The following is a 25107-nucleotide window of genomic DNA, read 5'->3' as shown; positions in this document are numbered from 1 at the left end:
CAGATCCGGTGTGTCTTCTCAGAGCAGCCTTCCTTGTGTTGTCTAGTATTGTCCCCAGCCCCACTCCAAACTGCTCCTAAATTCTGACATTATCGTGTGCCTTCATTCAGGCTGCTGTAACAAAGCACCATTGACTGGTGGCTTATCTCACAGTGCTAGAGGCTACAAGTCTGAGATCAGGGGGCCAGTGTGGAGGGTTCTGGTGATCGTCTGCTTCCAAGGTGTGGACAGCCATTTTCTTGTGACTTCATGTGGTGGAAAGAGAGCGTTCTGAGGTTCCTTTTATTTATTTATTTATTTAGTTAGTTAGTTAGTTATTGAGAGAGAAAGAGAGAGAGAGAAGGAGGGAGGGGCAGAGGGAGAGGAGAGAACTTTAAGCAGGTTCCATAGTCAGCACAGAGCCCAATATGGGGCTCAATCTCACAAACGTCATGAGACCATGACCTGAGTTGAAATCAAGAGTAGAACACTTCACAGGTGCCTGGGTGGCTCAGTTTGTTGGGCTTCCGATTTCAGCTCAGATTATGATCTCAGCTCGGCTTGTAGGTTTGAGCCCCGTGTTGGGTTCTGTGCTGACAACTCAGAGCCTGGAGACTGCTTAGGATTCTGCTACCTCTCTCTCTGTCCGTCCCCAACTCATGCTCTATCTCTCTGTCTCAAAAATAAACATTAAAAAAAAAAAAGAGTAGGACACTTCACTGTCTGAGCCACCCAGGCACCTAAGGTTCCTTTATAAAAGTGCTAATCCCATCATGAGTGTTCCATCCTAATCACCAATGACCTAATCACCTCCCAAAGGCCCCCGTCCCCTATTACTGTAGCTCTGGGGGTTAGGACTTCAACATTCGAACACACCGGGCGGGGAGGGGGGATGAGGGCAAGCACTCCTCCCTTGTATTGTATTTGGGTACTTTCTTGCCTATTGCCATCTTCCTGGACGAGAACTTCAGTCCTGTAAGAGCGGGGGTGCTGTTTATCTCATGATCACTCCACCCTGGACCTGGAACGGTGCCTGGAACAGCATCTGGCAGATGTAAAGTGCTCAGCACAGTGTCTAGAGCGAGTGAATAACTTGAAAGAGAAAAGATAGTCACCACCTCAGTAGGCTTTTGCTGTATCACCCAAAACTTAATGTTTTAATACTGCAGTGATCAATTGTTTCTTCCCAACCCCATGAGTCAGAAACTTGAGTAAGGGCTCAGCTCTATGTGGCATTGGTGAAGGTCACTCCCTCACCTTTCTGGAGCTCATAGGGCCTCCACATGGCATCTCCATGTGGCTAGCTTGGAGGTCTCAGGGTAGTCAGACTTTATGACAGCTGGCTTCTGAGGAATGATGCAGAGCTGCTAGACCTCTTGGGGGTGAAGTGTAGTACTGGTACCACCACTGCACCACATTCTGTTGGTCCAAGCAGCTCCTGGGCAAGCCCAGATTAAAAGTATGAAGAAACACTCACCCCCAGCAGGTGGGCAAACAGGAAGAAAGGAGCTGATGGTGGCCATCTTGGCTTGCTACCGCAGTCACTACCAATAACCCCATGGTGGTGCTTCTCACACTGGGTTGTGGTCACACACCACTTGGCGCCTTGTTAAAATGCAGATCCTGATTTAGTGGCCTGAGATTCTGCATTCCTAACAAGCTCCCAGGAGATGCCAAGCCTAAGGGTCCATGACCACCAGAACCACAGGTAAGGCTGTATTAGAGTGCATTCTGTCAGGGCCGGCCTATGTTCAGGTTTGGCCTGGAACACTGCCTCTGGTGAATCATTACACTGGGTTCAGCATTGAGCATTGTTGCCAGGGTCCATGTGATCAATCCTTTCTTGCCTGGTCCCCCACAATACCACTGGAACCATTCCACTCCACTTCCCAGATGCTTCCCAGGCACTGCTTCACCAAGCTGTACATACAGCCTGTTCCCCATTTTCTCTAATATTGGGTTCCCACCACACCATTTGTAAAATTGGTGGCGTAGGGGACTTTCAGTTACAAGGTTAGAACCAAACTCAAAACAGTTTAATGGAAAAGGATTGATGAGTAAGTATGCCATGGCTTCAGGAAAGGCTGGATCTGGCCCCTCAGTGATGTTGTTAGGGAATTATTTGTCATGGTCGGCAGCTCTGCCACCCCTGGGAATCTTTCTGGCAGGCTCTCACAGAGTAGAGGAAGAGACAACTCCCTGCTTTGCAACTGTGCCAGGAAGAAGGCATCAGTTCTTTCCTAACCTTCCCAACAAAAGTGCCAGAGTTCTCTGGTTCATCCCACTGGAGTGCCATGCCTGTCACAAACCAGTCACGATCACCAAGGGGATGTGTTACCTCAACAGCCAGGCCTAGGTCATAGGGTTGTTCCTGGAGCCAGGTAGTGAGGCCAGCCCCACCCAAGCCACATGGAATGAGGGCAGGAAAGGTACAAAACTCAGAAAGGAGAGAGAGCTCTTGAGAAGTCAAGAACTCACCAAAGTTGGCCATGAAAACAGATGTTCCGTGATGACTGGGGAAGCAGAGGGCAGGGGCCTTATCAATTCCAGGGAGCCCACAGCCAACCAGGTCTTCTGGACCCCAGCACAGACTCAAGAGCTGAGGCTACCATAAAAGACTTGAAAATTAGCCAAGGCATGTTCCACAGGGACACTGGCCCAAGGGATGTTAATTGATATCACTTAAAGAGCTGTGTGGTCCAGCAAGCTTAGAAGATGACACTTTAAGCCAGACAGCAGTTCCCTTGCTGCACAGGACTTATCAGGGCCTTGAATAAGCTGCAGTACACTGCGAATCCAGATGAGGGGAAGAGTGAGGGGAAGATGAGAGGCTAATGTTCTTTTGAGCACACTTCAGAAAATTATCAACCTAACTCCACCTCACCAATTTTATAGATGAAACAGCTAAGGTGGAGAAAGGGAAAGTGATATAGGCAAGTTAATGTGACTAGTTAGTATGGAGCTTCTCCCCAGCTGCTGTGACAATGACCTTCCCCTTGGTGATGTCAGGCTGATGGTAACCATTGACAGGGCAGGAAACCCCGTTTCAGGCCTGGACTTAGAAAAACATAGCCACCCGACCAGAAAGATGGCAGCATTTTGAGGCTGAAGAGGCTCAGAGCTTGGCCATACGTGGAAGAGTGGCAACAGCCAGGGCACTGGGTGTGCCGGGAGGAGGGACTGGGGGAAATGAGGTTCCTGGGCCATGCACGATCTGTAAATCCAGACAAAGACTGAGCGTCATTGCTGTGGGGTGAGGTGATGGTTATAACAACATCTCTGAGGACCTCTCTGGTCAGAGCACTTCATGCATGGTGCTTCTAAGTGGTCCATAGTTACAAAGCATTGGCAGAACTCACAAGCGTTAGCTCAACATGAAGGATTCAAGCTCCTCTCCTTGCCAAGTACACAGTCGTGGATGTGTTATTAAGCTCTCTAAGCTTCAGTTTTGTCATCTGTTAAGTGATGTTCCAGAGTTCCAGAGTGTACACACACACACACACACACACACACACACACTTGAGGATTCAATGTGTCTTGTCTATCCATAGTGAGAACTCCTGATGTGGTGGTGATAATGGAGAGGTGGACTCAGATCCAGGTTCCTGGCTAGTAAGGGGCAAAGCCAAGATCAAACACAGGTCCAGCCAGTGCCCTGCTTGACTCTTTCCTGACCTTGTACCACCACTCAAGGCAGCAGCACTGAGCATACGGTAATGGCTCAGAACCCAAGATGTGCAAAGGGCTTTTCAAGTCTTCCTTTGTATTAGAGTGGGGTGGCATATGTGTCTCTTTGGTCACTTCCAGGGGGCTCTATCCAAAGGCCAGGTGGAGAAGTAGATGTCGTGAGCAGGGTGGGGTGTGTGTATCTGACCCACATGGGCAGGACCTGCACCAAGCATGACTTGGTTGGGCATCTGCCATCAGCAATCAAAGCCCAGAAGGGAAGTGACTGGGAACCACACATTTTCAGCCAAGTTTACGTGCACTGGAAATCACGTCTTCACCAATGGATGCTTCCCCACCCCTTTAAATTGAGATATAAATGGACATATACCATCATGTTAGTTTCAGGTGTACAACATAATTTAATATTTGTTTATATTGTGCAATGATCACCAATAAGTCTCATTAGCATCCAACACCACACATAATAACAAATTTTGTTCTTGTGATGAGAACTTTGAAGATCTTTTGAAGCAACTTTCAAATACACAATACAGTTTATTTTTATTTATTTTGAGAGAGAAAGAGAAGGAGGGGCAGAGAGAGAAGGAGACAGAATCCCAAGCAGGCTCTGGGCTGTCAGCACAGGGCTTGAACTCACAAACCTCAAGATCATGACCTGAGCAGAAATCAAGAGTTGGGTGCTTAACTGACTGAGCCACTCAGGTGGCCCTCTAATACAGTATTATTAATTATAGTCACCATGCTGTATGTTACATCCCCATGACTTATTTATTGTATAAGTGGAAGTTTGTGCCTTTTGACCCCTTTTACCCATTTCCCCCACTCCCACACCTCACCTCTGGCAACCATCAATCTATTCTCTGTATCTATGAGCTGTTTGTTTTTATTCATTTGTTTTTAGATCCAACGAATAGGTGAGATCATATGATAGTTGTCTTTACGCATCTTATTTCACTTAGCATAATGTCCTCAGGTTTCATTCGTGTTATTGCACATGGGAAGATTTGCTTTTGTTGCTGAATAATATTCCATTTTATGTGTACGCCACATTTTCTTTGCGCTTTTATCCATCCATGGACACGTAGCTTGTTTCCATATCTTGGCTGCTGTAAATAGTACCGCAGTGAACGTGAGGGTGCAGATACCGTTTTGAATGAGCATTTTTTGCTTTCTTTAGCTAAATACCCAGAGGTGGAATTGCTGGATCATCTGGTAGTTCTATTTTTAATTTTTTGAGGAACCTCCATACTGTTTTCCATAGTGACTGCACCAATTTGCATTCCCACCAGCAGAGCACAGGGCTTCCCTTTTCTCCACATCCTCACAGCACCTGCATTTCCAGTCTTTTAGATAATAGCCATCCTAACAGGGGTGAGGTGATACCTTATTGTGGCTTTGATTTGCATTTTCCTGTGGACTGAGTATCAGCAGATATTTTTTAGACGAAAATCCCTGTGAGGACTTAAGGGGAGATACTGGGAGTGGTGTCTGGCCGCTGAGTGGGAGATGGGAAGTGGAAGCAAGGGCACTGATTGCCTGTTTGTAGATAACCTTCATGGGGGAAGGTCTGAACGTGTGCCCAGGAAACTATATCTAAGTCTGTTTGTTTGAGAGAAAACATGCAAAGGGGAGAGAGACAGAGAGAGAATCTTAAGCAGGCTCCACACACAGCACAGAGCCTGATGCAGAGATCAATCCCCTGACCCTGGAATCATGACCTGAGCCGAAATCAAGAGTCTGATGTTCAACTGACTGAGCCCTCCAGGAGCCCCAAACCACGTCAAAGTTTAAAGATGAGAACCACTCACCCAAGATGAAGGTTTTATGCCACTTGAAACTTGAAGGCAGAGGTCCACAGACTTCTGAAATTTGATGTCAAATTGTATTTATATGTGCAAGCTGGACATTTTTCTGGAAGGAAAGTCTGTGCAGCAGGAGAGGCAAGCTGGTAGCATGGGTCCAAATCATGTTACAGACATTTGAATTATTGCCCAACATTTAGAAAATGGGAGGCTTCACATAAAACTTTAAATTTTTAGATTCTTTTGAAATAAGTCACAAGATCTGGCTACCTGGGACCCATGTTCCTGAGAGGGGACCACCTACTTTTTGTGGGATGTGGGATCAAACTCAACCACAGCCCACACCTTTTGTGAGCTCCGTGATGAATGCCAAATGTCAGTCCTTGTTTATCTTTGCCCTTGCACTGTTTTTCCTCACTAATTTTTTTTTCACTTACTTGGATCCTTGGCATTTCTGTTTGTCACCTCTCATCTGAACTTTTAATAGATGCTCAAAACAGTGTCTGATTTCAAAACGGTCACTGAGGCTAAGGTCTCTTTCAGCCTAAACTCTTCCCTGACAATTCAGGGTTGAGACTGATCCTTAGCAGGAGAGTAGCGCCATCCTGCCCAGGCCAGGAAACTGAGTCTCTTCCCCCTATGGAATGTGGCTGTGGTGCATGTCCAGGAATGTGTTTACAAATGGGCAGGCTTATCTTTTGATGGCTATAATACACCAAAAGGTCTCCAGGAATTACTGAAACTCCTTTGTGTAATCTCTGCAAAAGTCCTGTTTGTAATACAAATAGTTCATTACCTGCTCACATAAATAATGCAACAAATGAAATCAATGGCAATCTTTGGGAAATCCTTTCTTTATGGTCTTGAGAACCTGGCTTTGAATGGAAACAAATCCAAAAGAGAAGAACACCACTCTCTGGCTGAGGCCCTCTATCTGAAGCCAGAGCCTAGAAGGCTAGTGATTTTTTTTTTTTTTTTGGAAAGAGTCTTAAGTAGGTCTTTGAACCTAGGAAGATTGGGTAAGTCAGTTAGGGCCATTTCTGAACTGAAACTCAGAACATAGACACATACCCTCACAACCAGAGATGTACAGAAAGGGCAGAGTCTTTAGAAGAAGAACCACTAGGCTGAGGACCAGGAAACAAGGTACATAAGATGTGACCAAAAGGAATCAAGGAAAACTGAATCTAGGTCTAAAGCACTCTGTCTTACAAAGAAAAGGCAGAAGACACATAGCATGGTGACCTCACGTAACTTAGGGTGGAATCAGTGCAGTGCTTATGATATTACACCTCTCCACAGCTCCACCTATACCATGAGATGTCTCCTTGCTGGCCATCGGCCAGCTGCCCCAGTTCGTATTTGCACCCCAGTAAAAGAATGCAGTGCAGAGCTGGAAGAAGAGAAAATCCCAGAACTCCAGCGAAGTCTGTCCTGATGACTCAGCACTTGGGAATGCAAGTATTAGTCTGAGGCTCACTTGGGTTTGAGGCCCTGCAATGCCTTGCGTCGGTGAAAGTATTTTATCTGTAAAATGGGGTAATCACAGAACCCACATCCTCACAGGGAGGGCAGGGTGAATGAGGTAATACATGGGAAAGGACTTCCCATGATGCCTTGGGGAGCCTAGAGAGGCACTAACTGCTCTCTTAGGCTGGCTTTCCCAGTCATCAACCCTCAGAGCCTAATTTAAGTGCAATTAGTTTATTTGGGAGGGGTTCAGGTCACACAGGAGAACAAGGAGGTAAAACAGGAAGGGAGGGTGGCCACTAACTCTGTTCACGAGCAGGATGCCACCATGGGCCATTGGGCTTCGACCCCTCTGGGGACATCTTGAAGGTGACCGGGCACACTCCTCCAAGTTGTCCCACCTGAACCATGCCAGCACCAGGCATTTATCCATCTGCTGGCACCCATCGGCTGCCAGGAGAGCCACAGGTGCTGGAACTGTGAACCCCCAAGAGGATATGGGCAGGCAGGGACATCTGCTACCATTGCTGTTGTTGCTCTTCTGATTCCTCTCCTGGAGAGGAATGGACCTTGGTTTCTCCATCTCTCAAAACAGAAACAATTTTCTGGTGCTGCCAAATGAATTTTGAGGATTATTTGGGACCATGGCCAGAAAGAGGCAGGCACGAAGTGGATGAAGAAAGTAAGGCCCACAGGGTAAAGAGGGTCCCGTAACTAGTAAAAGACAATGCCAGGATGTAAGCTCAGGCCTGGGGGGGCGGGCTCCAGAGCCCACGTTCTTTCCTCTCCAGGGGAGGCATCAGAAAAGCAACAGCAGCGATGGTAGCAGGTGCTCTCCCTGCCAGAACCACATCTGTTTGGTTCCATTTCTCCTACTTGCCCACAATCCTTTTTTGGTTCCTAGTCCCAGGGTGAGCCCTGCTGGCACCAGACGTTCTTTCCAGATGAGCAGGGGCACCCTGATGTCCAAACTAGTGTTTGCTTCCGAGGTGACTTCTGAGTGACATGTGTCCCATAGCCATTATCTCCCTAGGCATTATCATCATACCGTTTCCCCTTCAGCTACAAGCTTTGTGAGTTTGCAGCTTTCATCAGATCCAGATAGGGAGGCATACGTGGATTAAGATCCAGGAGGGAAATCCCAACAGGAGGAAGTTCTGACTCCTGTAGCTCACCTGAGTAGGGGCAGATTTAGGGGCTTTTGTTGAGCCCGAGGTGTAGGAGAGAGCTGCCTGGAAAAAAAATCAGGATTCCCAGTTAAATTTGAATTTCAGATAATCAATGAATAACTTCTTTGGTATGTCTTTTTTTATTTAAGTTTATTTATTTCTAGAGGGTGGGGGAGAGGCAGAGAGAGACGGAGAGAGAATCCCAAGCAAGTTCCACTCTGTCAGCGTGGAGCCTGACACGGGGCTTGAACCCATGAACCATGAGATCATGACCGAAACCAAGAGTCAGATGCTTAACGGACTGAGCCACCCAGGTGCCCCTGATATGTCTGTCTTATGAAATACTTGGGGATCATACTTATACTGCTAGTTTTTTAATTATTTATTTGAAATTCAAAGTGAACTGAGCACATTGTATTTTTATTTCCTAAATCTGGCGACCCTGACGATAAATCCTCAGGAGAGGGAAACAGGAGAGCAGGAGCTGAGTAGGCTGTGTGCTGGCTGGAATCAGCTTCTGCCTGACGCCATGAGTATTCTGGGGCGAGTGGTGCTGGCGCGTGGTCCCACCTTGAGAAGAGGGGATGGGGTTTTTCTACTTCAGGGTCAGAGGTCGCTGGCTGCCCTCAGGCAGGACCTGGGCCTTCTAACATCCCAGGTGTCTCCAGGTGTGGTGGCTTCCATTGCTGAGACACTGCTCTGGGGAGAGCCACCCCTGGGAGCATTAGTAGCAGCACAAGCAGCTGGGGGATGGGCGTATCAGTTTTGGCTCACAGGCTCTGGACCTACTACTCTGTCTTTTTAGCTGCAAACATTGAAGAGTCTGTGTTGGAAAGTGTGTCTCCCTATGGACTGCTCTGCCCCTTCCTGCCTTCCCTAAGGAGCTCTGTGCTGTGGGGGTGGGGAGAGGTACTGGTGGGTCCTCTGGCAGTAGGGGCACAAGGCTTTGAATACTCATGGGATCTTCAAGGCAATCGCCTCGATCCTGTGGCAATGTGGCCACTCTGGTCCACACAAGTGACTAGCCCCTTCTCGTCTTTTAGAGATATCTTGGCACCCACTTCTGGAGTCTGTGACTTGGACCTTTGCCCTGGTTGTAAAGCCCCTCTCCTGTGGCCTCTTCATTCTGACTCCAGGCTTTGGCTCCCCCGGCAGCCCTCACCACATCTTCTGCCCTGTGCGCAGGCTCATGTATCTAGTCCTTGTGCACTGTGCTGCACCAGCACTACCACCAACATTCTGAAAGTGCCTGTTCCTGTCACTGGGTAAGCCCAAGGAAGGCCACAGGTCTCAGGCACCCTTTTCACAGCCCAGCCAGCATTTCAGACATTACCTTCTGGAACCCAACATGTCTTCCCCCTTTGGGATTTTTGTCCCAGAAAGGGAAAATCAAGTCCCCTGTTCCTATTACCGACTTCCCAGACATTGTCTTCTCTCTCGTGGATAATGGAGCAAGCTTTCCCCAGAAAGAGGCAAAAGAGATAGGCTGTCTGTTTCTTTTTCTTCTTTCTAGGGGGAAATCCTCCCCTTCCCAAGATGACATTGCTTTCCTCTTCTTTCTGGGGCTATAACAGCAGAAAGAGGCATATTCATAGCAGATTTACCCACTATAGCCAAATGGGGGAGACAACCCAAATATCCTTCAGTGAATGAATGATGATAAGATTTGGTATATACTCACAATGGAATATGTTTAACCTTAAAAGGAAAATTCTGACACATGTCACAAAATGGGTGAATCTTGAGGACATTATGCTGCGAAAAGCTGGTCACAAAAAGACAAATATTGTATAATTCCACTTATATTAGGTACCTAGAGCTGTCCAACTCATACAAAAAGAAAGAATGGCGGTTGCCAGGGGTTGGGGGTGGGGGAAAGTGGGGGCTACTTAGAGTTTAATGGGTATGAAGAAGTTCTGGGGATTGCTTATACAACCATATGGATAGACTTAACACTATGAAATAAATGTACACTTAAAAATGATTAAGATGGTAAATTTTGTGTGATGATTATTTTATCACAACTAAAAATAAAAATATGCGGTGCCTGGGTGGCTTAGTCAGTTTAGTGTCCAACTCTTGCTTTTGGCTAAGGTCGAGATCTCCCAATTCATGAATTAGAGCCCTACATCGGGCTCTGTACTGACAACACAGAGACTGCTTGGGATTGTCTCTCTCCTCTCTCCCTCTGTCTCTGCTCTTTCCTCACTCACTCTCTCTGTCTCTCAAAATAAATAAACAATAAAATTTTAAAAATAAAAATAAGCCAAAAAAATTTGTTACAAATATAAATGTCTTGTCCATGGAGGGTAGCTAATACACTCATCCATTCCTTAGATGACTTATTTTCTTAGCTCAGTCCCTGGTCATTTGCAGAGAACAAGGCTCCAAAGTACAGGACATGTTTTCAGGAAGCGAAGATGTAGCCAGCAATAGTCCTGGTTAGAACTATTATCAGAAAAAGGACATTCAGCACAGATAGGAGTACGGGGACAATTCTATTCAGGGAGAGAGGGTTGGGAGCCTTAGTGACATGGACAAGAAAGATGGAGTGTGGACAAGCTGGGGAGACAAGTGCCTTCTGCAAGAGATGTTTGCAGGGTGCCTTGGCTACAAGCACAGTGATCCTAGCCTACGTCTCTAAAACCTAGGTCTAAACCATGGGGGCTAGAAGTTTTGGAGAATTCAGATTTTTTTTTAATTTTAGAAAGGCAATATGGTGCTGTTTCTGTGTGTTATAGAACATTCCTGGTAGAGTCTGGCTCAGTATGCTGTAAACAAACCCATTAATATTCCTGTGGTGAAATGTATAAATATTCACACTAAGAGGGATAATAAAGACTATAAATAGCTTTATGTTGGTCCAGGCCAGGTTTTGCTGCCAAATAAGTTTTTTTTTTTTTAAACAAAACGATCTTCTGGTTTTCAGAGCTTTTTGGATCTGAAAATGGCAGAATAAGGATTATGAACCTATATGCCTTTTATACCACCTGAAGGCTGTAAGTTAACAAAGACACACAATGTTGGGAGGGACCAGGACAATTAGGTCCAGCCAATCAACATTCTGACTTTATACACATGAAATGGAAGTGGCTTGATCAAGGGTCATGGGCAGAGCTGAGATCAGACTCCGGTCTCCTACCCCCAATCCAGCATACCCCAAAGGGCTTTAGTAGACCCACACTGAACTTTGGAGTCTAGAGCCTGTGAAGACAGTCCTCTATCTCCTTTACAGTTCCTGAAGAGGTGACCTCTTGCCTCTGGGAATGTTCCTCCTCATCACTGAGGTTTTCTCTGACAGCCACCTGCAGAAGTCCTACATGTTCATAGACTTAACATGTTCTTTGTCCTACATGTTCATAGACTTAACTCAAGGCCTTGTAAGAGATCATTCTCAGTAAACTTCTGAGGAAATTATTGCATTTACTTGGGTATTCATCATATGCATCAGGAGAAAGAGCTACAATTAAAGGGTCATGTGTAAGACAGCCACCAAGGAGCAGAGGATCCTTGTTTGCGATTGTAGAATTGGCATGAAGGGCAAGGAAGGCAAATATTGCTTTTACTTGTGAATGATGTGCATTAATGGACATTGAAAAAATTATTTTTTTCATCCCTGATGCCTAGCTGTGGGACTAATCCTGCCCCAGACCTCTGGGTGGAATGAGGATGCTTCTGTGCCTTGCATTGTACTTGGTGCATGGAAGGTATACCACAAACACTTGTTGAATGAGTGAGCGAATGAATATTGGGGATGTATTAATTACGACTCTTTGTTACAAATTGCACAATCCCAACTTAAATTGCATTAAACAAAAGTGAGAAATATTGCCTGATACAATTGAAAAGTCCAGGAGTATGTGCCTTCAGGTATGGCTAGATCCAGGTTTGCAAATGAGTACTGGGAATCTGTCTTTTTCCTTCTCACAGGTCTGCTTTCCTACATGTTGCTTCCTTCCTAGGCAGGTTCTCAGAGACAAGTGATGGCAGAGATCATCACCAGCAGTTCTGTACTCATATCCTACCAGGTGAGCTTGGCCTGGGCTAGAGGATGCACCCATCTCTAAACCATTTGCAGTGGCCAAAATGATACACTAGTTTCATTGGCCAGGCTTGAACATGGTTGCTTCCTGATGCCAGGGCTTTGGGAAGATAGAGACTGAGGTTTGGAAAAGAACGAGTCCCCAAAGGGAAGTAGAGGTGCTGGTCCCAGAAGTAGAGACAACCAGTGCTGAGCAGAGGTAGACAATCAGTGACCCTTACAGGGGCAGATTCCAGAGGATCCTTCCATGGGATGTGAAGAACACACAGGCTCATGTTTTGGAAGTTAGTGCTCACTCATAATCAGGGAAACATCACCTCTTACTAATATCAAAAACACAGGAAACAACAGGTATTGGCGAGGATACAGAGAAAGGGGAACCCTCTTACACTGTTGGTGGGAATGTAAACTGGTGCAGCCACTCTGGATACAGTATGGAGGTTCTTCAAAAAGTTAAAAATAGAACTACCTTATGGTGCAGCAATTGCACTACTAGGTATTTGCCCAAAGGATACAAAAATACTGATTTGAAAGGATAAACCCACCCCAATGTTTATAGCAGCAATATCAACAATAACCAAATTATGGAAAGAGCTCAAATGTCTATCGACTGATGAATAGATAAAGGAGATGTGGTGTATATATACAATGGAATATTACTCAGCCATCAAAAAATGAAATCTTGCCATTTGCAATGTCATGGATATAGCTATGGTGTATTGTGCTAAGGGAAATAAGTCAGTCAGAGAAAGACAAATACCATATGATTTCACTCATATGTGGAATTTAAGAAATGAAACAGATGAACATAGCAGGGGAAAAAAAGAGGCAAACCAGAAAATGGATTTTCAACTATAGAGAACAAACTAGGGTTGTTGGAGGTGAGGTGGTAAAGTAGGTGATGAGGATTAAGGAGTGCACTAGTTGTGATGAGCACTGGGTGTTGTATGGAAGTGACGAATCACTATATTGTACACCTGAAACTAATATTACAGTGTATTTTAACTACCTGTTTGAGGCTATAGGGATGGACCCTAATTTTTCCATAAATCTGCTTAGTTTAGGACTGATTTTTATTCTCCACATCTTTGGGGCTTTGAGCACATAACAAAGCAGCATAATTTATTTTTTATTTTTTAGTATAATTTATTGCCCAGTTGGCTAACATACAGTGTGTACAGTGTGTTTGTGGTTTAGGGGTAGATTCCCATGGTTCATTGCCTGCATACAGCACCCAGTGCTCATTCCAACAAGTGCCCTCCTCAATGCCCATCACCCATTTCTCCCTCTCCCCCACCCCCCCATCAACCCTCAGTTTGTTCTCTGTATTTAAGAGTCTCTTATGGTTTGCCTCCCTCCCTCTCTATTTGTAATTATTTTTCCCCTTCCCTTTCCCCATGGTCTTCTGTTAAGTCTCTCAAGTTTCACATGAGTGAAAACATATGTTATCTGTCTTTCTCTGACTGACTTATTTCACTTAGCATAATACCTTCCAGTTCAATCCACGTTGCTGCAAATGGCAGGATTTCATTCTTTCTCTTTGCCAAGTAGTATTCCATTGTATATATAAACCACATCTTCTTTATCCATTCATCAGTGGATGGACACTTAGGCTCTTTCCATGATTTGGCTATTGTTGAAAGCACTAAAGCAGCATAATTTAGAAAGTGTGTATGTGCTCTGAGCACATGAGTTTAAGTCTTAGAGTAAAATTAGAAACAAAATGAGGGCATTGAGTAGAAGAAGCAAATATGATAACTAGGAGGGGAGAGAGATTTTATCTGTGTTAAGTTTTCTATGTGGCCATTTGGTTTAGTTCAAAGCTTCCCAGCAGGCTGAGTAAAAAGAGAAATATGTTTATAAATTCTGTTTCTTCCCAAAGGTAGAAATATACTGGTTTTGAAAGGTATACTTATTTCTTCACATTAAAAAAGCTTCACTACGGGGACATTTTCTAGGACAAAATGTGGGTAGCAGCATTCTCAACAATGGTACCGCCAATGCAGATTTCTGTCCCATACCCCTTCAATAAAATGTGAGAACAAAACATAAAGCTTAGGTAGTATTAACATCTCAGTTCCTGGGGCACCTGGGTGGCTCAGTCAGTTAGGTGTCCAACTCTTGGTTTTGACTCAGGTCATGATCTTACAGTCTCTGAGTTTAAGCCCCACTCAGGCTCCATGCTGACAGTGCAGAGCCTGCTTGGGAGTTTTCTCTTTCCCTCTCTCTCTCTGCCCCTCCCCTGCTGGCTCTCCCTGTCTCTTTCTGTTGAAAATAAATAATTAACTTAAAAAAGTTTTTAAAAACTCAGTTCCCTAGAGTAGGCAATACCACATATGTCCAAATACAAGCAAACACAAAAATAAGATAATCTTTTATTTACTCAACAGGAAGACTCCTACCCTGCCAAATTTTTAAAATTTTTTTTGCCATTTGAATATATGAGCTCATAGGGATGTAGATAAAACAGTTTACTTATACCTTTTCATTTCATAATTTAATTATACACATTTAAAATCACATATTATGCAAAGTAATATATTTAGAAATATATTTTTCCATTTGTATTTCAAAGAAAGTATAGTATTCTAACTATATTCATGTATGGTCCACACCTGTGTCTCTATCACTGGGGGGGTCACTCCCTGAGTCATCTTACTTGGGCTCCAGAGAATAATGAATTTCACTTCCAGCTAATGATTGTTGAGAGATGTCACTTTTTGAATTTGTGTACAATGTCTCCACTGGAAATTGCATCCTAAGCCCCCAATTCCAATTTGTATGACATCAGAGCAGTACCCCCCACCCCCAGTCCATTAATCCAATGGGGCATTTGTGATTGCCTCCTCACAGACTTATTGTATAGATTTTTTTAAAGTGATCTTTAAAGGATGCCAAACATTTGCAACTAGAAGGTCATTCCTTTGAGAATCATGATTAAATTCCATTGACCCTTTTATTCCTTATTTAAACAGGTAAGTGACTTCTGTGAGCCTCTAAAACCAGACATGGTTCAAGTCATTTCCTGCCAATGTATCCTCCCCAAACAGTACTTCCTGGTTCAACATGGTGTAATTGAGAGAACACCTTATAACAGAAGACTCTTTTACGGGGCAGGACCATGTTAAGGCATCTGTGGTTAGTATTGTCATGATGGCCGAGTGATTGAGCTGACCATGATGTAGACCCCGCTGAAGCCCACCCAGGAGATGCCTGGGGACTTAGAAAGAGTGCTCTGCTGGGAAACAGAGCCAACCATATCGTGCTAGGTGCAGTACTTTGAGTAAGCAGCTTAAATTCTGAGGCCTAGGTTTTCTTAGGGTGAAATGAGGGTTTTAGGCTGGATCAGACAGGGGTTTGAAGGGGACACAAGGGGGCCATAGGGATGGCTTCTCATATCCAGGGCAGGCTCTCGTGCCCTCCCCTCACTTGAAAGTCAACAGAGTAATTCTGCTTTGATCTATTTTATATAAAGGGATTCCAGGTAAAATTTCCTTTGAAGTAAAGATCCCTTTTTTTAATTAAAAAAAAAGGAGTAGGCCGTTATTGAGGTCTGTCCGCTCTGAAGTTCTCTGACTTCAAAGCCATCAGGGGTCATAGTTAAATATTCCTGTTGATGGCTAATGAGGATTTGATGTGCCTGGGGAAGGGGGAAAGAGACACTGCCTGCTAGGCCATCTGGAAACATGGACATTAGACAACTCACTATAAAGTCCCACTTAGTTGAAATCCCATCATCCTAGAAAACCTGCTCATAACTTTATGAAAAAAAAAGCTAATGACAGAGAAACAGTGGTTCTCAAACTTGGCAGGACATTGGACTCACCCAAGAGTTTTTAAAAATTCCAATGTCCAGGACCCACCCCATGCTAATTAAGTCAAATGCTAGAGGAAGGACCCAAGCATGGGTTGAGTCTTCCAGAATGAGCCTAATGTTTGGTAAAGGATAAGAATACATGGCATTGGTACAGTCACTATGGAAAACTGTGCAGTGGTCCTCCAAAGATGAAACATAGAATTACCATATAATCCAGGTGATTCCATTCCATCCAAAAGAATCCAGAACAGGATCTTGAAGAGACATTTGCCCACCTATGCTTATAGCAACATTATTCCCAATAGCCAAAAGGTAGAAGCAAACCAAGTGTCCACTAATAGACAAATGAATAAAGAAGATGTGATGTATTCATACAGTGGAATATTATTCATTCTTAGAAAGGAAGAAGATTCTGGGGTGCCTGGGTGGCTCAGTCAGTTGAGCGTACAACTCTTTCTTTCAGCTCAGGTCTTGAATCTTGAGGTTAGTGAGTTCAAGTCACATCAGGCTCATGCTGCTGACAGTGCGGAGCCTACTTGGGATTCTCTCTCTCCCTTTCTGCCTCTTTCTCTCTTTCTCTCTCTCTCAAAATAAATAAATAAACTTTAAAAAAAGGAAGAAGATTCTGACCCAGGATACAACATGGTTGAACCTTGAAGACATCATGCTAAGTGAAATAAGCCAACCACAAAAAGACAAATACTTATGATTCTACTTATATGAGCAACCTGGAGTAGTCAAATTCTAAACTTGAATTAGAGTTTTCAGTTTTGCAAGATGAAAAGACTTCTGGGGGTTGGTTGCACAACAATGTGAATATACTCAACACTACCTAGACAGACACTTATGAATAGTTAAGACAGTAAATTTATGCTATGTGTATTTTGCCACAATTCAATATAAAATGTAGAAAGTAGTGGGGGGGGGGATGGTGCCATGTACTGTCCTGCTACTCAAAGTGTGATCTGTGGGCCCCCAACATGGGCATCTTCTTGGGAGCTGGTTAGGAATGCCGCACCTGGGGTTGCACCCCGACCTGCTACATCGGAACCCACATTTTTAAACAAGCCCCCCCCCCCCACATTGTGCAGGTGGTCTGTGTGCACATTAAACTTTGAGAAGTGCTAGTTGTGATGGCCTGATCGTTTGACCAGTTTGGAAGACTTGGTAGACATAGACCTTTGCTACCCAGCATCCACCTCCTCTCCTACTTCTTCCAGAATCCAGCATTCTCTGAGTAACCCCATGTTCAGGGCGCTGACCTCATCCACACCCCACACAGACCATTCCCCTGGCCAGTGTCTGGCTTACAGGCAGACACATTGTCTGGTTCTGGCCAATGAAACTAAGGCAAGTTCTACTGAAGAGGTTCTGGGAACACCTAAGAAGAAATGACCTGTCTTTCCTTTGGAAGTTTCCATGTCAGGTCAGGACCCAAGCAAATTCTGTATGCATCTTGGGAGCTTGGATGCTGCTAATCTGGTCCTTGACATGCAGGCACACACATGGCCACTAATAGACAAAATCCTGGGGTCCACCTCACCAATGGATTTCTGATTATGTGAGATTAGAAAAGTATTTCTTGTTTAAGACCATCTGAGTCAGAGTTTTCTGTTACTTTTAGCCAAGGGTTTCTCACCCTTGAAACTATTGACATTTGGGTCTGGATAATTCTTTGTTGTGGGAGGGCTGTTGTGTGCATTATGGGATGTTAGGCAGCAACCCTGACTTCTACCCATTAGATGCCAATAGCACTACCCCCTCCCTTAGCTTTGACATCCCAAGATGTCTTCAGACAGACTGCCAAATGTCTGGGGTTCAGAGGAGGAAACAATTTGCGTGGTTAAGAACCACTGTTGCATCCTAATGAATGTGAGGGCCTTCCATTCAGTGGGTCCTCAGGAGGATAAAAGTCGCTGCCGCCTATGCTCCAGAGTGTTTCAAGGATCTAAGTGAGATGAGGTGTGTGAGAAAAGCAAATACACACAAGGTGTTGCTAATCATTACCTGTCTTTGATGCTGCTGCTGCATTGATAGCAATGTTGTAGTTTCCATTTATTCTTTTAATGGGCAGAGCTGTTTAACTTAACAGATGGCCAGCGTGGATAGTGAATGGAATTTTCCCTGGGCAAAGCTGGTGAACCTCCCCAGCACTCTCTGGGACTCTTCCTCCTGCTTAGAAACTCTGATCTCCTAGAGCCCAGCCCTGAACTGGACCCCAAATCCCAAGTCATCATCCAAGGAGGGGATGGGGGCTATAGTGTTTACCTTTTAATACATTTGCACAGATTAAGAGAGATCTTCATATTGAGCTGCTGGAGAGATCGATGCTCTCCCCACATAATATGTATTCACAACACACATCTGTATATTTGAGGCCCACAATGTCAGGTGACCCTGGACAACCAGTCTTGGCTCCTACTTTTCTTCCTCGAACCTGCCAACATATCAAGGCCTCTGTCCTTAGGAGTCCCATGACTTAAAATCAGTGCCTTCAGATTCATCACTTCTTGAAGAATTTGTGTCCCTAAAGTGTCACAAATGTCCCCTGGAGCAGGAAGGCTTATGTAGTGGAGCTGGATGTTAGGTGTGGAAAATTGGGATCATGGTAACAGGCAAGGGGGCAGTGATGGAAGCATTCGAAAACAATGGATGAATCGGTCACTTAGGTCACTGAGTGCTTACCGCTTGCCAGGCACTGAGGCTGGGGCAGGGGTGGGGCAGCAAAGGGCATTAGGAGGTAGCTGTGGCCCTTGCAATCTACTGGGGACCATGTGGCAGATACTGAGTTGTTCTCCTGACCTTATCCTACTAACATGGCCGCTACCCCAATTTTGTGCCCCACCCCTACCCCTGCAGCTTATGTGCTTTGTAGGTCACTGACTTGCCTTCTGAACCGGAGGAAGGACGCACATCAGGGCTTGGCATGTGGCAGTTTGGACTGGAGAAGGCATTCATTGGCAGCTTCGAGGGGAAAGCAGTTTTCCTTTGAGGGAGGGGGTCACATCTTGCAAAAGGGATGCCTGGTCCAGCTACAGCCTGATTATTTCCAAGAAGGAGTCAAGCTGAGGACTGAGCCAATATATAAAGGAAGGCTGAACCAAGAGATTTGCAGGGAACTCAAGTTGGACACTTGTGATCCACCTCTGGGCTTTTTGGTGGCATAGGTTAATAAAACCTTCTTCCTGTATAAGCCAGTTTGAACTGGATTTTTCTGTTACTTGAATTATAAACTGTCCAAACTGACCGAGAGTTTGGTGCCAAGAAAGGAGTACTGCAATAAGCAAACCCCAAATGTGGCTTGGCCAAGATGACATGTTCACAGAGAGCAGCAGGCTGTCTTTACCTGGAACTAGGAAGTCAGTGATCTCGGTTTAGCAAAATGGCTGCTTATTCCTGTTTTACCCTGGAGTAGAGACCCTATGTGGAGGGAGATATGACATTTGGAGATCTGGAAGGAAATACTCAGGATGTTACATCTTTGTTAAAGTCCTAGGAGACTCGAATTTAGAAGGAGGGTAGCCCATTTGAAAATGGGGAGAATAAAAACCCAGTTTTGCTGAGAGGGCCTTTCTGCCTATGGCCTGCAATCCAAAGTGGTCTTTGATGAGCAAGTCCTGCAGAGTTGGCAAAGCTGATGTATAGAGCTAAAGTTAGAGTGCAGGCAGCAAGTCAAGTGACTTAACAAGAGAAAGGGGGCCTCCTGGAAGAACAGTGCCCCCAGTTCCCAGGTCTCTATGGAGCATTTGACCTTAGACACATCCAGCTTGATGACCAGGACAACTCACTGTGGACATGCAGCTAGGATATGGCTGGGGGCAGGGAGCATACTTGGGGTATCTTCACTTCAGAGGTAAAGGAAGATGCCACAAATCTGAGGAGCACAGAAGTGGTCAAGGAAAGTGGCCAACTCAGGCCTGTAATTGTCCATTCTTTGGGGCAATCCCTGAACTTGTACCCACAAGAAGTGCGTTGTTAAAGCAGGGACACTCCTCAAAACTCATCAACCCTATGCCCACCCAGATTTTAGCAACACAGTGGATGGAGCAGATACACCTGAACCCAAAACTGGGGGCAACCATGTCTGCTGACTGAGGAACTTGCTTTACCATCATGTCAAGGAATCCCTCCAATATTTCCTCAATTTTGTATATTCTATAGGCTATGACTTCTGAATGTGTTTTCCATTGTCCCCTTCTCCAAAGGGAGAATTGCCCTTCTGGAAATTTTTATTGCGGATACGTTGGGATTTTCCCCCGGCACTGACTATATTAGATGGTAGTGAAGTTCAGAATTTAATTCATCGGTTACCATCCCTTGAGTTGCTACTTCCAGACATGATGGAGAGTATGATGCATCTTCCAGAAAATACGAATTTGAATCCGAATCCAGTAACTAGATGAGTCATAAGGCTTCACCCCTTGAGGGAGGTGAGTCTACATTTGTTAAGTATTTCTGGTGACGATTTAAGGGAATGAGAATGTACCAAAGGGATGAACTATAGTGGGATATTACGGTTACTATTTAATACTCATTCCCCCTTCTCTGGGTAAAAATCCTAATTTTGTTCAGGTAACTACACTTGATCTCACAGCTTATATGGTTTAGAGAAAGCTACCTTCACTCAAAATCTAGGACCAGGACATATGGCCAATACTAAGTTCATACTGGTGACTCTGTGCAGACCTTCAAGACTGGATGAGCTCTGCTTGAAACACTCTCTCTTTCCTTTTTCTTCTGGGGTGGAACCTTGAGTAATGTGAGTCCTGAAGAAGCCATTTCACTGCCATGAGTGGAACCAATGGAGACTGAAGTCAACACAAGGAGAAAAAGTTGAAAGAATCAGAGAAAATGGAGCTGTGTCTCTGATTGCACATCCCCATCCTTTCCCTTGGGCTTTTGAGTTCTATAATGTCTTCTTTAATATTTGATTTAGCTTAAGAAATTTCTGTTACTTGCCACCAAACAACCAACTATTAAAAGTGTTGATGGTGTAGAAGGTAGGTTAATTAGCTAAGAGAAACAATGCTTTATTTTCTTTAAGACAACTTTATTGAGATATCCTGGGATTACAGAAATTAAGGTGGACAAGGGCATCTGGATGTCTCAGTCAGTTAAGAGAGACTGACTCTTGATCTTGTCTCAGGTCATGATCTCATGATTCATGAGATCGAGCCCTGTGTCAGGCTCTGCGCTGACAGCATGGAGCCTGCTTAAGATTCTTTCTCTCCCTCCCTCTCTGCTTCTCCCCCGGCCTGCCCCCCAAAAATAAATAAACATTTTTTAAAAAACGCTTCAGAAAAAAAACTTTTTAAAAAGGTGTATAATTTGATCGATGTATATACATGCATTGTGCAAAGATCACCACAATCAAGCTAAACAACTTTTCCCTTAGTTCCATATAGGTAACCTTTTGTGTATGTGCGTATGGTGAGATTTACCTTAAGATCTATCCTCTTAGAAATTTGCAAGTATACAATACATTATTGTTAACCATTATTACCAAGCTGTATATTAGCTGACCAGAATTTATTCACTCCACATTTTCACCTATGACCCACAGATCCCCATTGCCCCAACCACAATTCTAGTCTCAAGAAGCAATGTTCCTTTAAGCACTTAGGCTGGGAAGAGGAGGAGAGAACATATTGCAGTTCTTAGCATTAAACACAGTCTTTTGGTGGAATTTACTGGACTCATCCACAGCCATCATTATACATCTCTCAGCGCATCCAGGTGAGAATGGATGTGTTGAGGCTTTTAGTGCAGGGCATTGCCCCTGATATCTTAAAGTCCCTGGTAACTATTGGGTGCTGGAAGGAAGCCTGTCATCATCTGTTGCCCCCATCCCTTGGCAAGGCAGTCCCCCATTGTCCCTCTCACTGTAGCAGCCAGCCACCTCCTAACCATGTTCCTCCCACTGTCATTACAGAAGATGGATCACATGTCTCCCAGGCTAAGAGCCTTCCTCTCTGAACCCATTGGAGAAAAGGATGTTGCCTGGGTGGACGGGATCAGCCGTGAGCTTGCAATCAATTTGGTCACCAAAGGTTTCAACAAGGTAATTCACTTTTTTTCTTATTTCCCCACTTCTCTCCCCAGTGTCTCTTCCCCTAGTGCTGCCAGATGGCAGCCACTGCTCCATGTCCTTGCAAGGGGCCATCAGAGAGCAAAGCTGCCACTTGGCACAGTGCCAGGGTCTTCAGTCCTGCTGACCTCTCATGCTTGGGCAGCCTTGAAGGCCAGTAGATCATGGGCAAATTGAATGGCTTTGGCTCAGAGCAGCTGAGCCAGGCATGATTCACTGGGTGTTCCAACACCCAGAGGTCACCAGAAGTGAGCCAGCCACCCGAGCCAGGGGCTGAGCTGTCAGGATGGATGATTTGGATGCACAGCCCACCACCGTGAAGAATGTCACGGGGTCTCACTTGCCCCACCAGGACACCACCTTGGCAACGGCAGGTGGAGTAACAGCAGGCTGGGGTCTACACCAGAGTAAGAGGATATGAGCTGTTCTAAGATGTCACTCACAACCCAAGAATGGCCTCAAGGGCATCCAGTGGAATCCAAACATTCTTTTTCTACATAATGATTTGGTTTTTATGGTGCTGGTAAAACTGCTTGGAACTTTAGGGGAGAATAGGAGATGATTCCGAGAGAACCCAAAGAAAGTAAGCACACGCAGAGGCAAATGGGAATCCACTTAGAACATCACACACTCAGTGGAGAGATTTCACATACAGCTATTGCTGTTCATCCCCTTCAGTTTTTTTTAATGTTTATTTTTGAGAAAGACAGAGTGTGAGCAGGGGAGGGGCATAGAGAGAGGGAGACACAGAATCCCAAGCAGGCTGCAGGCTCTGAGCTGTCAGCACAGAGCCCCACATGGGGCTCAAACTGACGGCCCACCTGAGAAAAATCAGCCACTTAATCAACTGAGCCATCGGGGCACCCCCATTTCCTTCAGTTTTTAACATCAGCCTGCACCACTGCACAGGAAGATGTTACAAAAACACACCCAAAGACGCTGGGAATTGTGGCATGCACAACTGATAATCACCTGGTGTGCCCGCAGTGTGCAGTGCATGGCTGCTGCCAGTGGCCATCTGAAGTACTGGGCCTGTGGATTTCTGGGTGGCACTCTGCCTGCACCAGTTGCTAAATATTCTGAATATCACCCCCATCTACTAGCCAATTTAACATCCAACAGGTGGTATTTTCAGGAAACTGGAGCTTCATGACTGATGTAGATTTGATTCTTTCCTCCCAGATAAAAGACAGGACCCTTCCCTAACAGGTAATGGAGTAAGTAAGGCTAGGGAAGACGTTTTCCATTCAAAATTCCTTTTTAAAGGAGACGATTGTCCCCTTTTCTTTTCTATTGTGCTATAACTGCATTGATATGAAGGGTTCAGCTTAGTGAATTTTTACATATAGATGCTGTGGGACCACTCCCCAAATCCAGCGATTGGACACCTCCAGAATGCCCTTGTGTCTCTCCCCGGTTCGTGTCATCCCCCGACTCAGAGGTAGCCATCATTCTGGCTTCTAACACCTTTGATTTAATATTTTTTGCTGTCGTTCAGACATACTCAGCATTTAAAAAACATTTTTATTTGCATATAGCAAATGTCACCTTTTTAGTACACAATTCTGTAAGGCTTGACAAACGCGTGCAGCCATAAAGCCACTACCACAATCAAGACCTAGAACAATTCCAGCACTCCCAAATGTTCCTCTATGCCCCCCATATCCCCCACCCTAGCCCCTAGCAACCGCCGAATTGTTTTCTCTCCCTCTACTTTTGCCTTTTCCATCCTAACTGACAAATAGCCATATTTAAGATAAAGGAATGAATTGGGGTAGTGCAGTTGGTTAAGCATTCAACTTCAGCTCAGGTCAAGATCTCATGGTTTGTGAGTTTGAGCCCTGCTCAGACTCTGTGCTGACAGCTTGGAGTCTGGAACCTGCTTCAGATTTTGTGTCTTCCTCTCCCTCTCTCCCCCTCCCCCACTCATTCTCTGTATCTCAAAAAATTAATAAATGTTAAAAAAATTAAAAATTAAAAAAAGATAAAGGAATGAATGAATAATGGGAAATTTTCTGGCATCCCAGAACCTGCTACACAGATGAAGAGCTGTAGGGAAGAACGAACCGTCTGTGTGTGACCAGGCCCCTCTTGTGTTCACAACCTCCTGGTGAGCACGTAGACCAACACACCACTTCCAGGCCTTACTCATTCCTAGGGTCACTGATTCCAAGCACTGACGCAGGGGATTTCACCTTTCACCTTTGCTTTGAGCTCTCACTTACCTGCAAATGAGATGAGGAAAGCTATGTCCACTTTACAAAGGAGATGACAGAAGCTCCAAGGAGTTAGTGCCTTGATTGGGGGCCCGAGTGAGGATGAGAATGGCCTGGATTGTATCGTTACAAACCACGCAGGCAGATCAGGGTCCGAGTTGTCCCCGCAGCATGGTGACGGCTTCTGCTGGGATTTGGTGGTGAGACTCCATATCAGGGCTGGAGCCTGGCTGGGTCTTTAAGAGGACCCACGAGATACTTTGTAGGTGAACAAGGGCTTCTGGGTGAGGACTGGTCAGTGGGTAGAGCCGGCAGTAAGAGTCTCCAAGGCAGGCAGATCCTGCAGGGAAGGGGTCTCAGATTTAGCAGAAAAAAAAATGCAGGCTCCTATACATCTTTAAAACTTTTATTTTTAGGGTACTTTTAGGCTCACAGCAAAACTGAGCAGAAGATGCAGAGATTTCCCATGTACCCCCTGGCCCCATACATGTAGGGTCTCTCTAACTGGCCACACCGCAACAGAGTGGTACATTTGTAACCACTGCAGAAATTACAGTGGCACATCAAAATCACCCACGCTCCAGGGTTTACATTAGGGTTCACCAGCAGAGTTTCTATGGGTTTGGACAAATGCATAATGACACACATATCCATCTTTATAGTAACATGCAGAGATGTTACATCCTCTGAGGTCCTGGATTTTGATACCCTGACTGCAGGACACCTTAGAGAGGGACACCTTTCTGGGCCTCCTGCTAACCTTTGTCTTTGCTGGCCTCTACTGGAGTGTAGCTGTCCCCTCCCTCAGCTATGGAATGACTTTTAAATAAAACT

The 25107-nt window shown here is 45.0% G+C and overlaps 1 protein-coding gene across 5 annotated transcripts in view; it reads left to right on the top strand.

Annotated features, from left to right (window-relative positions):
• The window catches only part of BANF2 (barrier to autointegration factor 2), a 33652-nt gene that overhangs the window by 3437 nt on the left and 5108 nt on the right, over positions 1–25107 (top strand). For 2 of the 5 annotated variants that reach the window (XM_029917616.1, XM_029917619.1), the window contains one exon: positions 21902–22030. In XM_029917616.1, the coding sequence (XP_029773476.1) occupies positions 21902–22030 (129 nt within the window). Of the gene's footprint in view, positions 1–12040; positions 12139–21623; positions 21706–21901; positions 22031–25107 lie in introns of those variants that run through there. The other 3 variants (XM_029917617.1, XM_029917618.1, XM_029917620.1) reach the window with 3 other exon arrangements.

This window comes from Suricata suricatta, chromosome 12, assembly GCF_006229205.1.
Source record: "Suricata suricatta isolate VVHF042 chromosome 12, meerkat_22Aug2017_6uvM2_HiC, whole genome shotgun sequence".
Classification (NCBI taxonomy): Eukaryota; Metazoa; Chordata; class Mammalia; order Carnivora; family Herpestidae; genus Suricata; species Suricata suricatta.
Note: the sequence above shows the minus strand (reverse complement) of the source record. Positions and strands in the feature narration are given on the sequence as shown.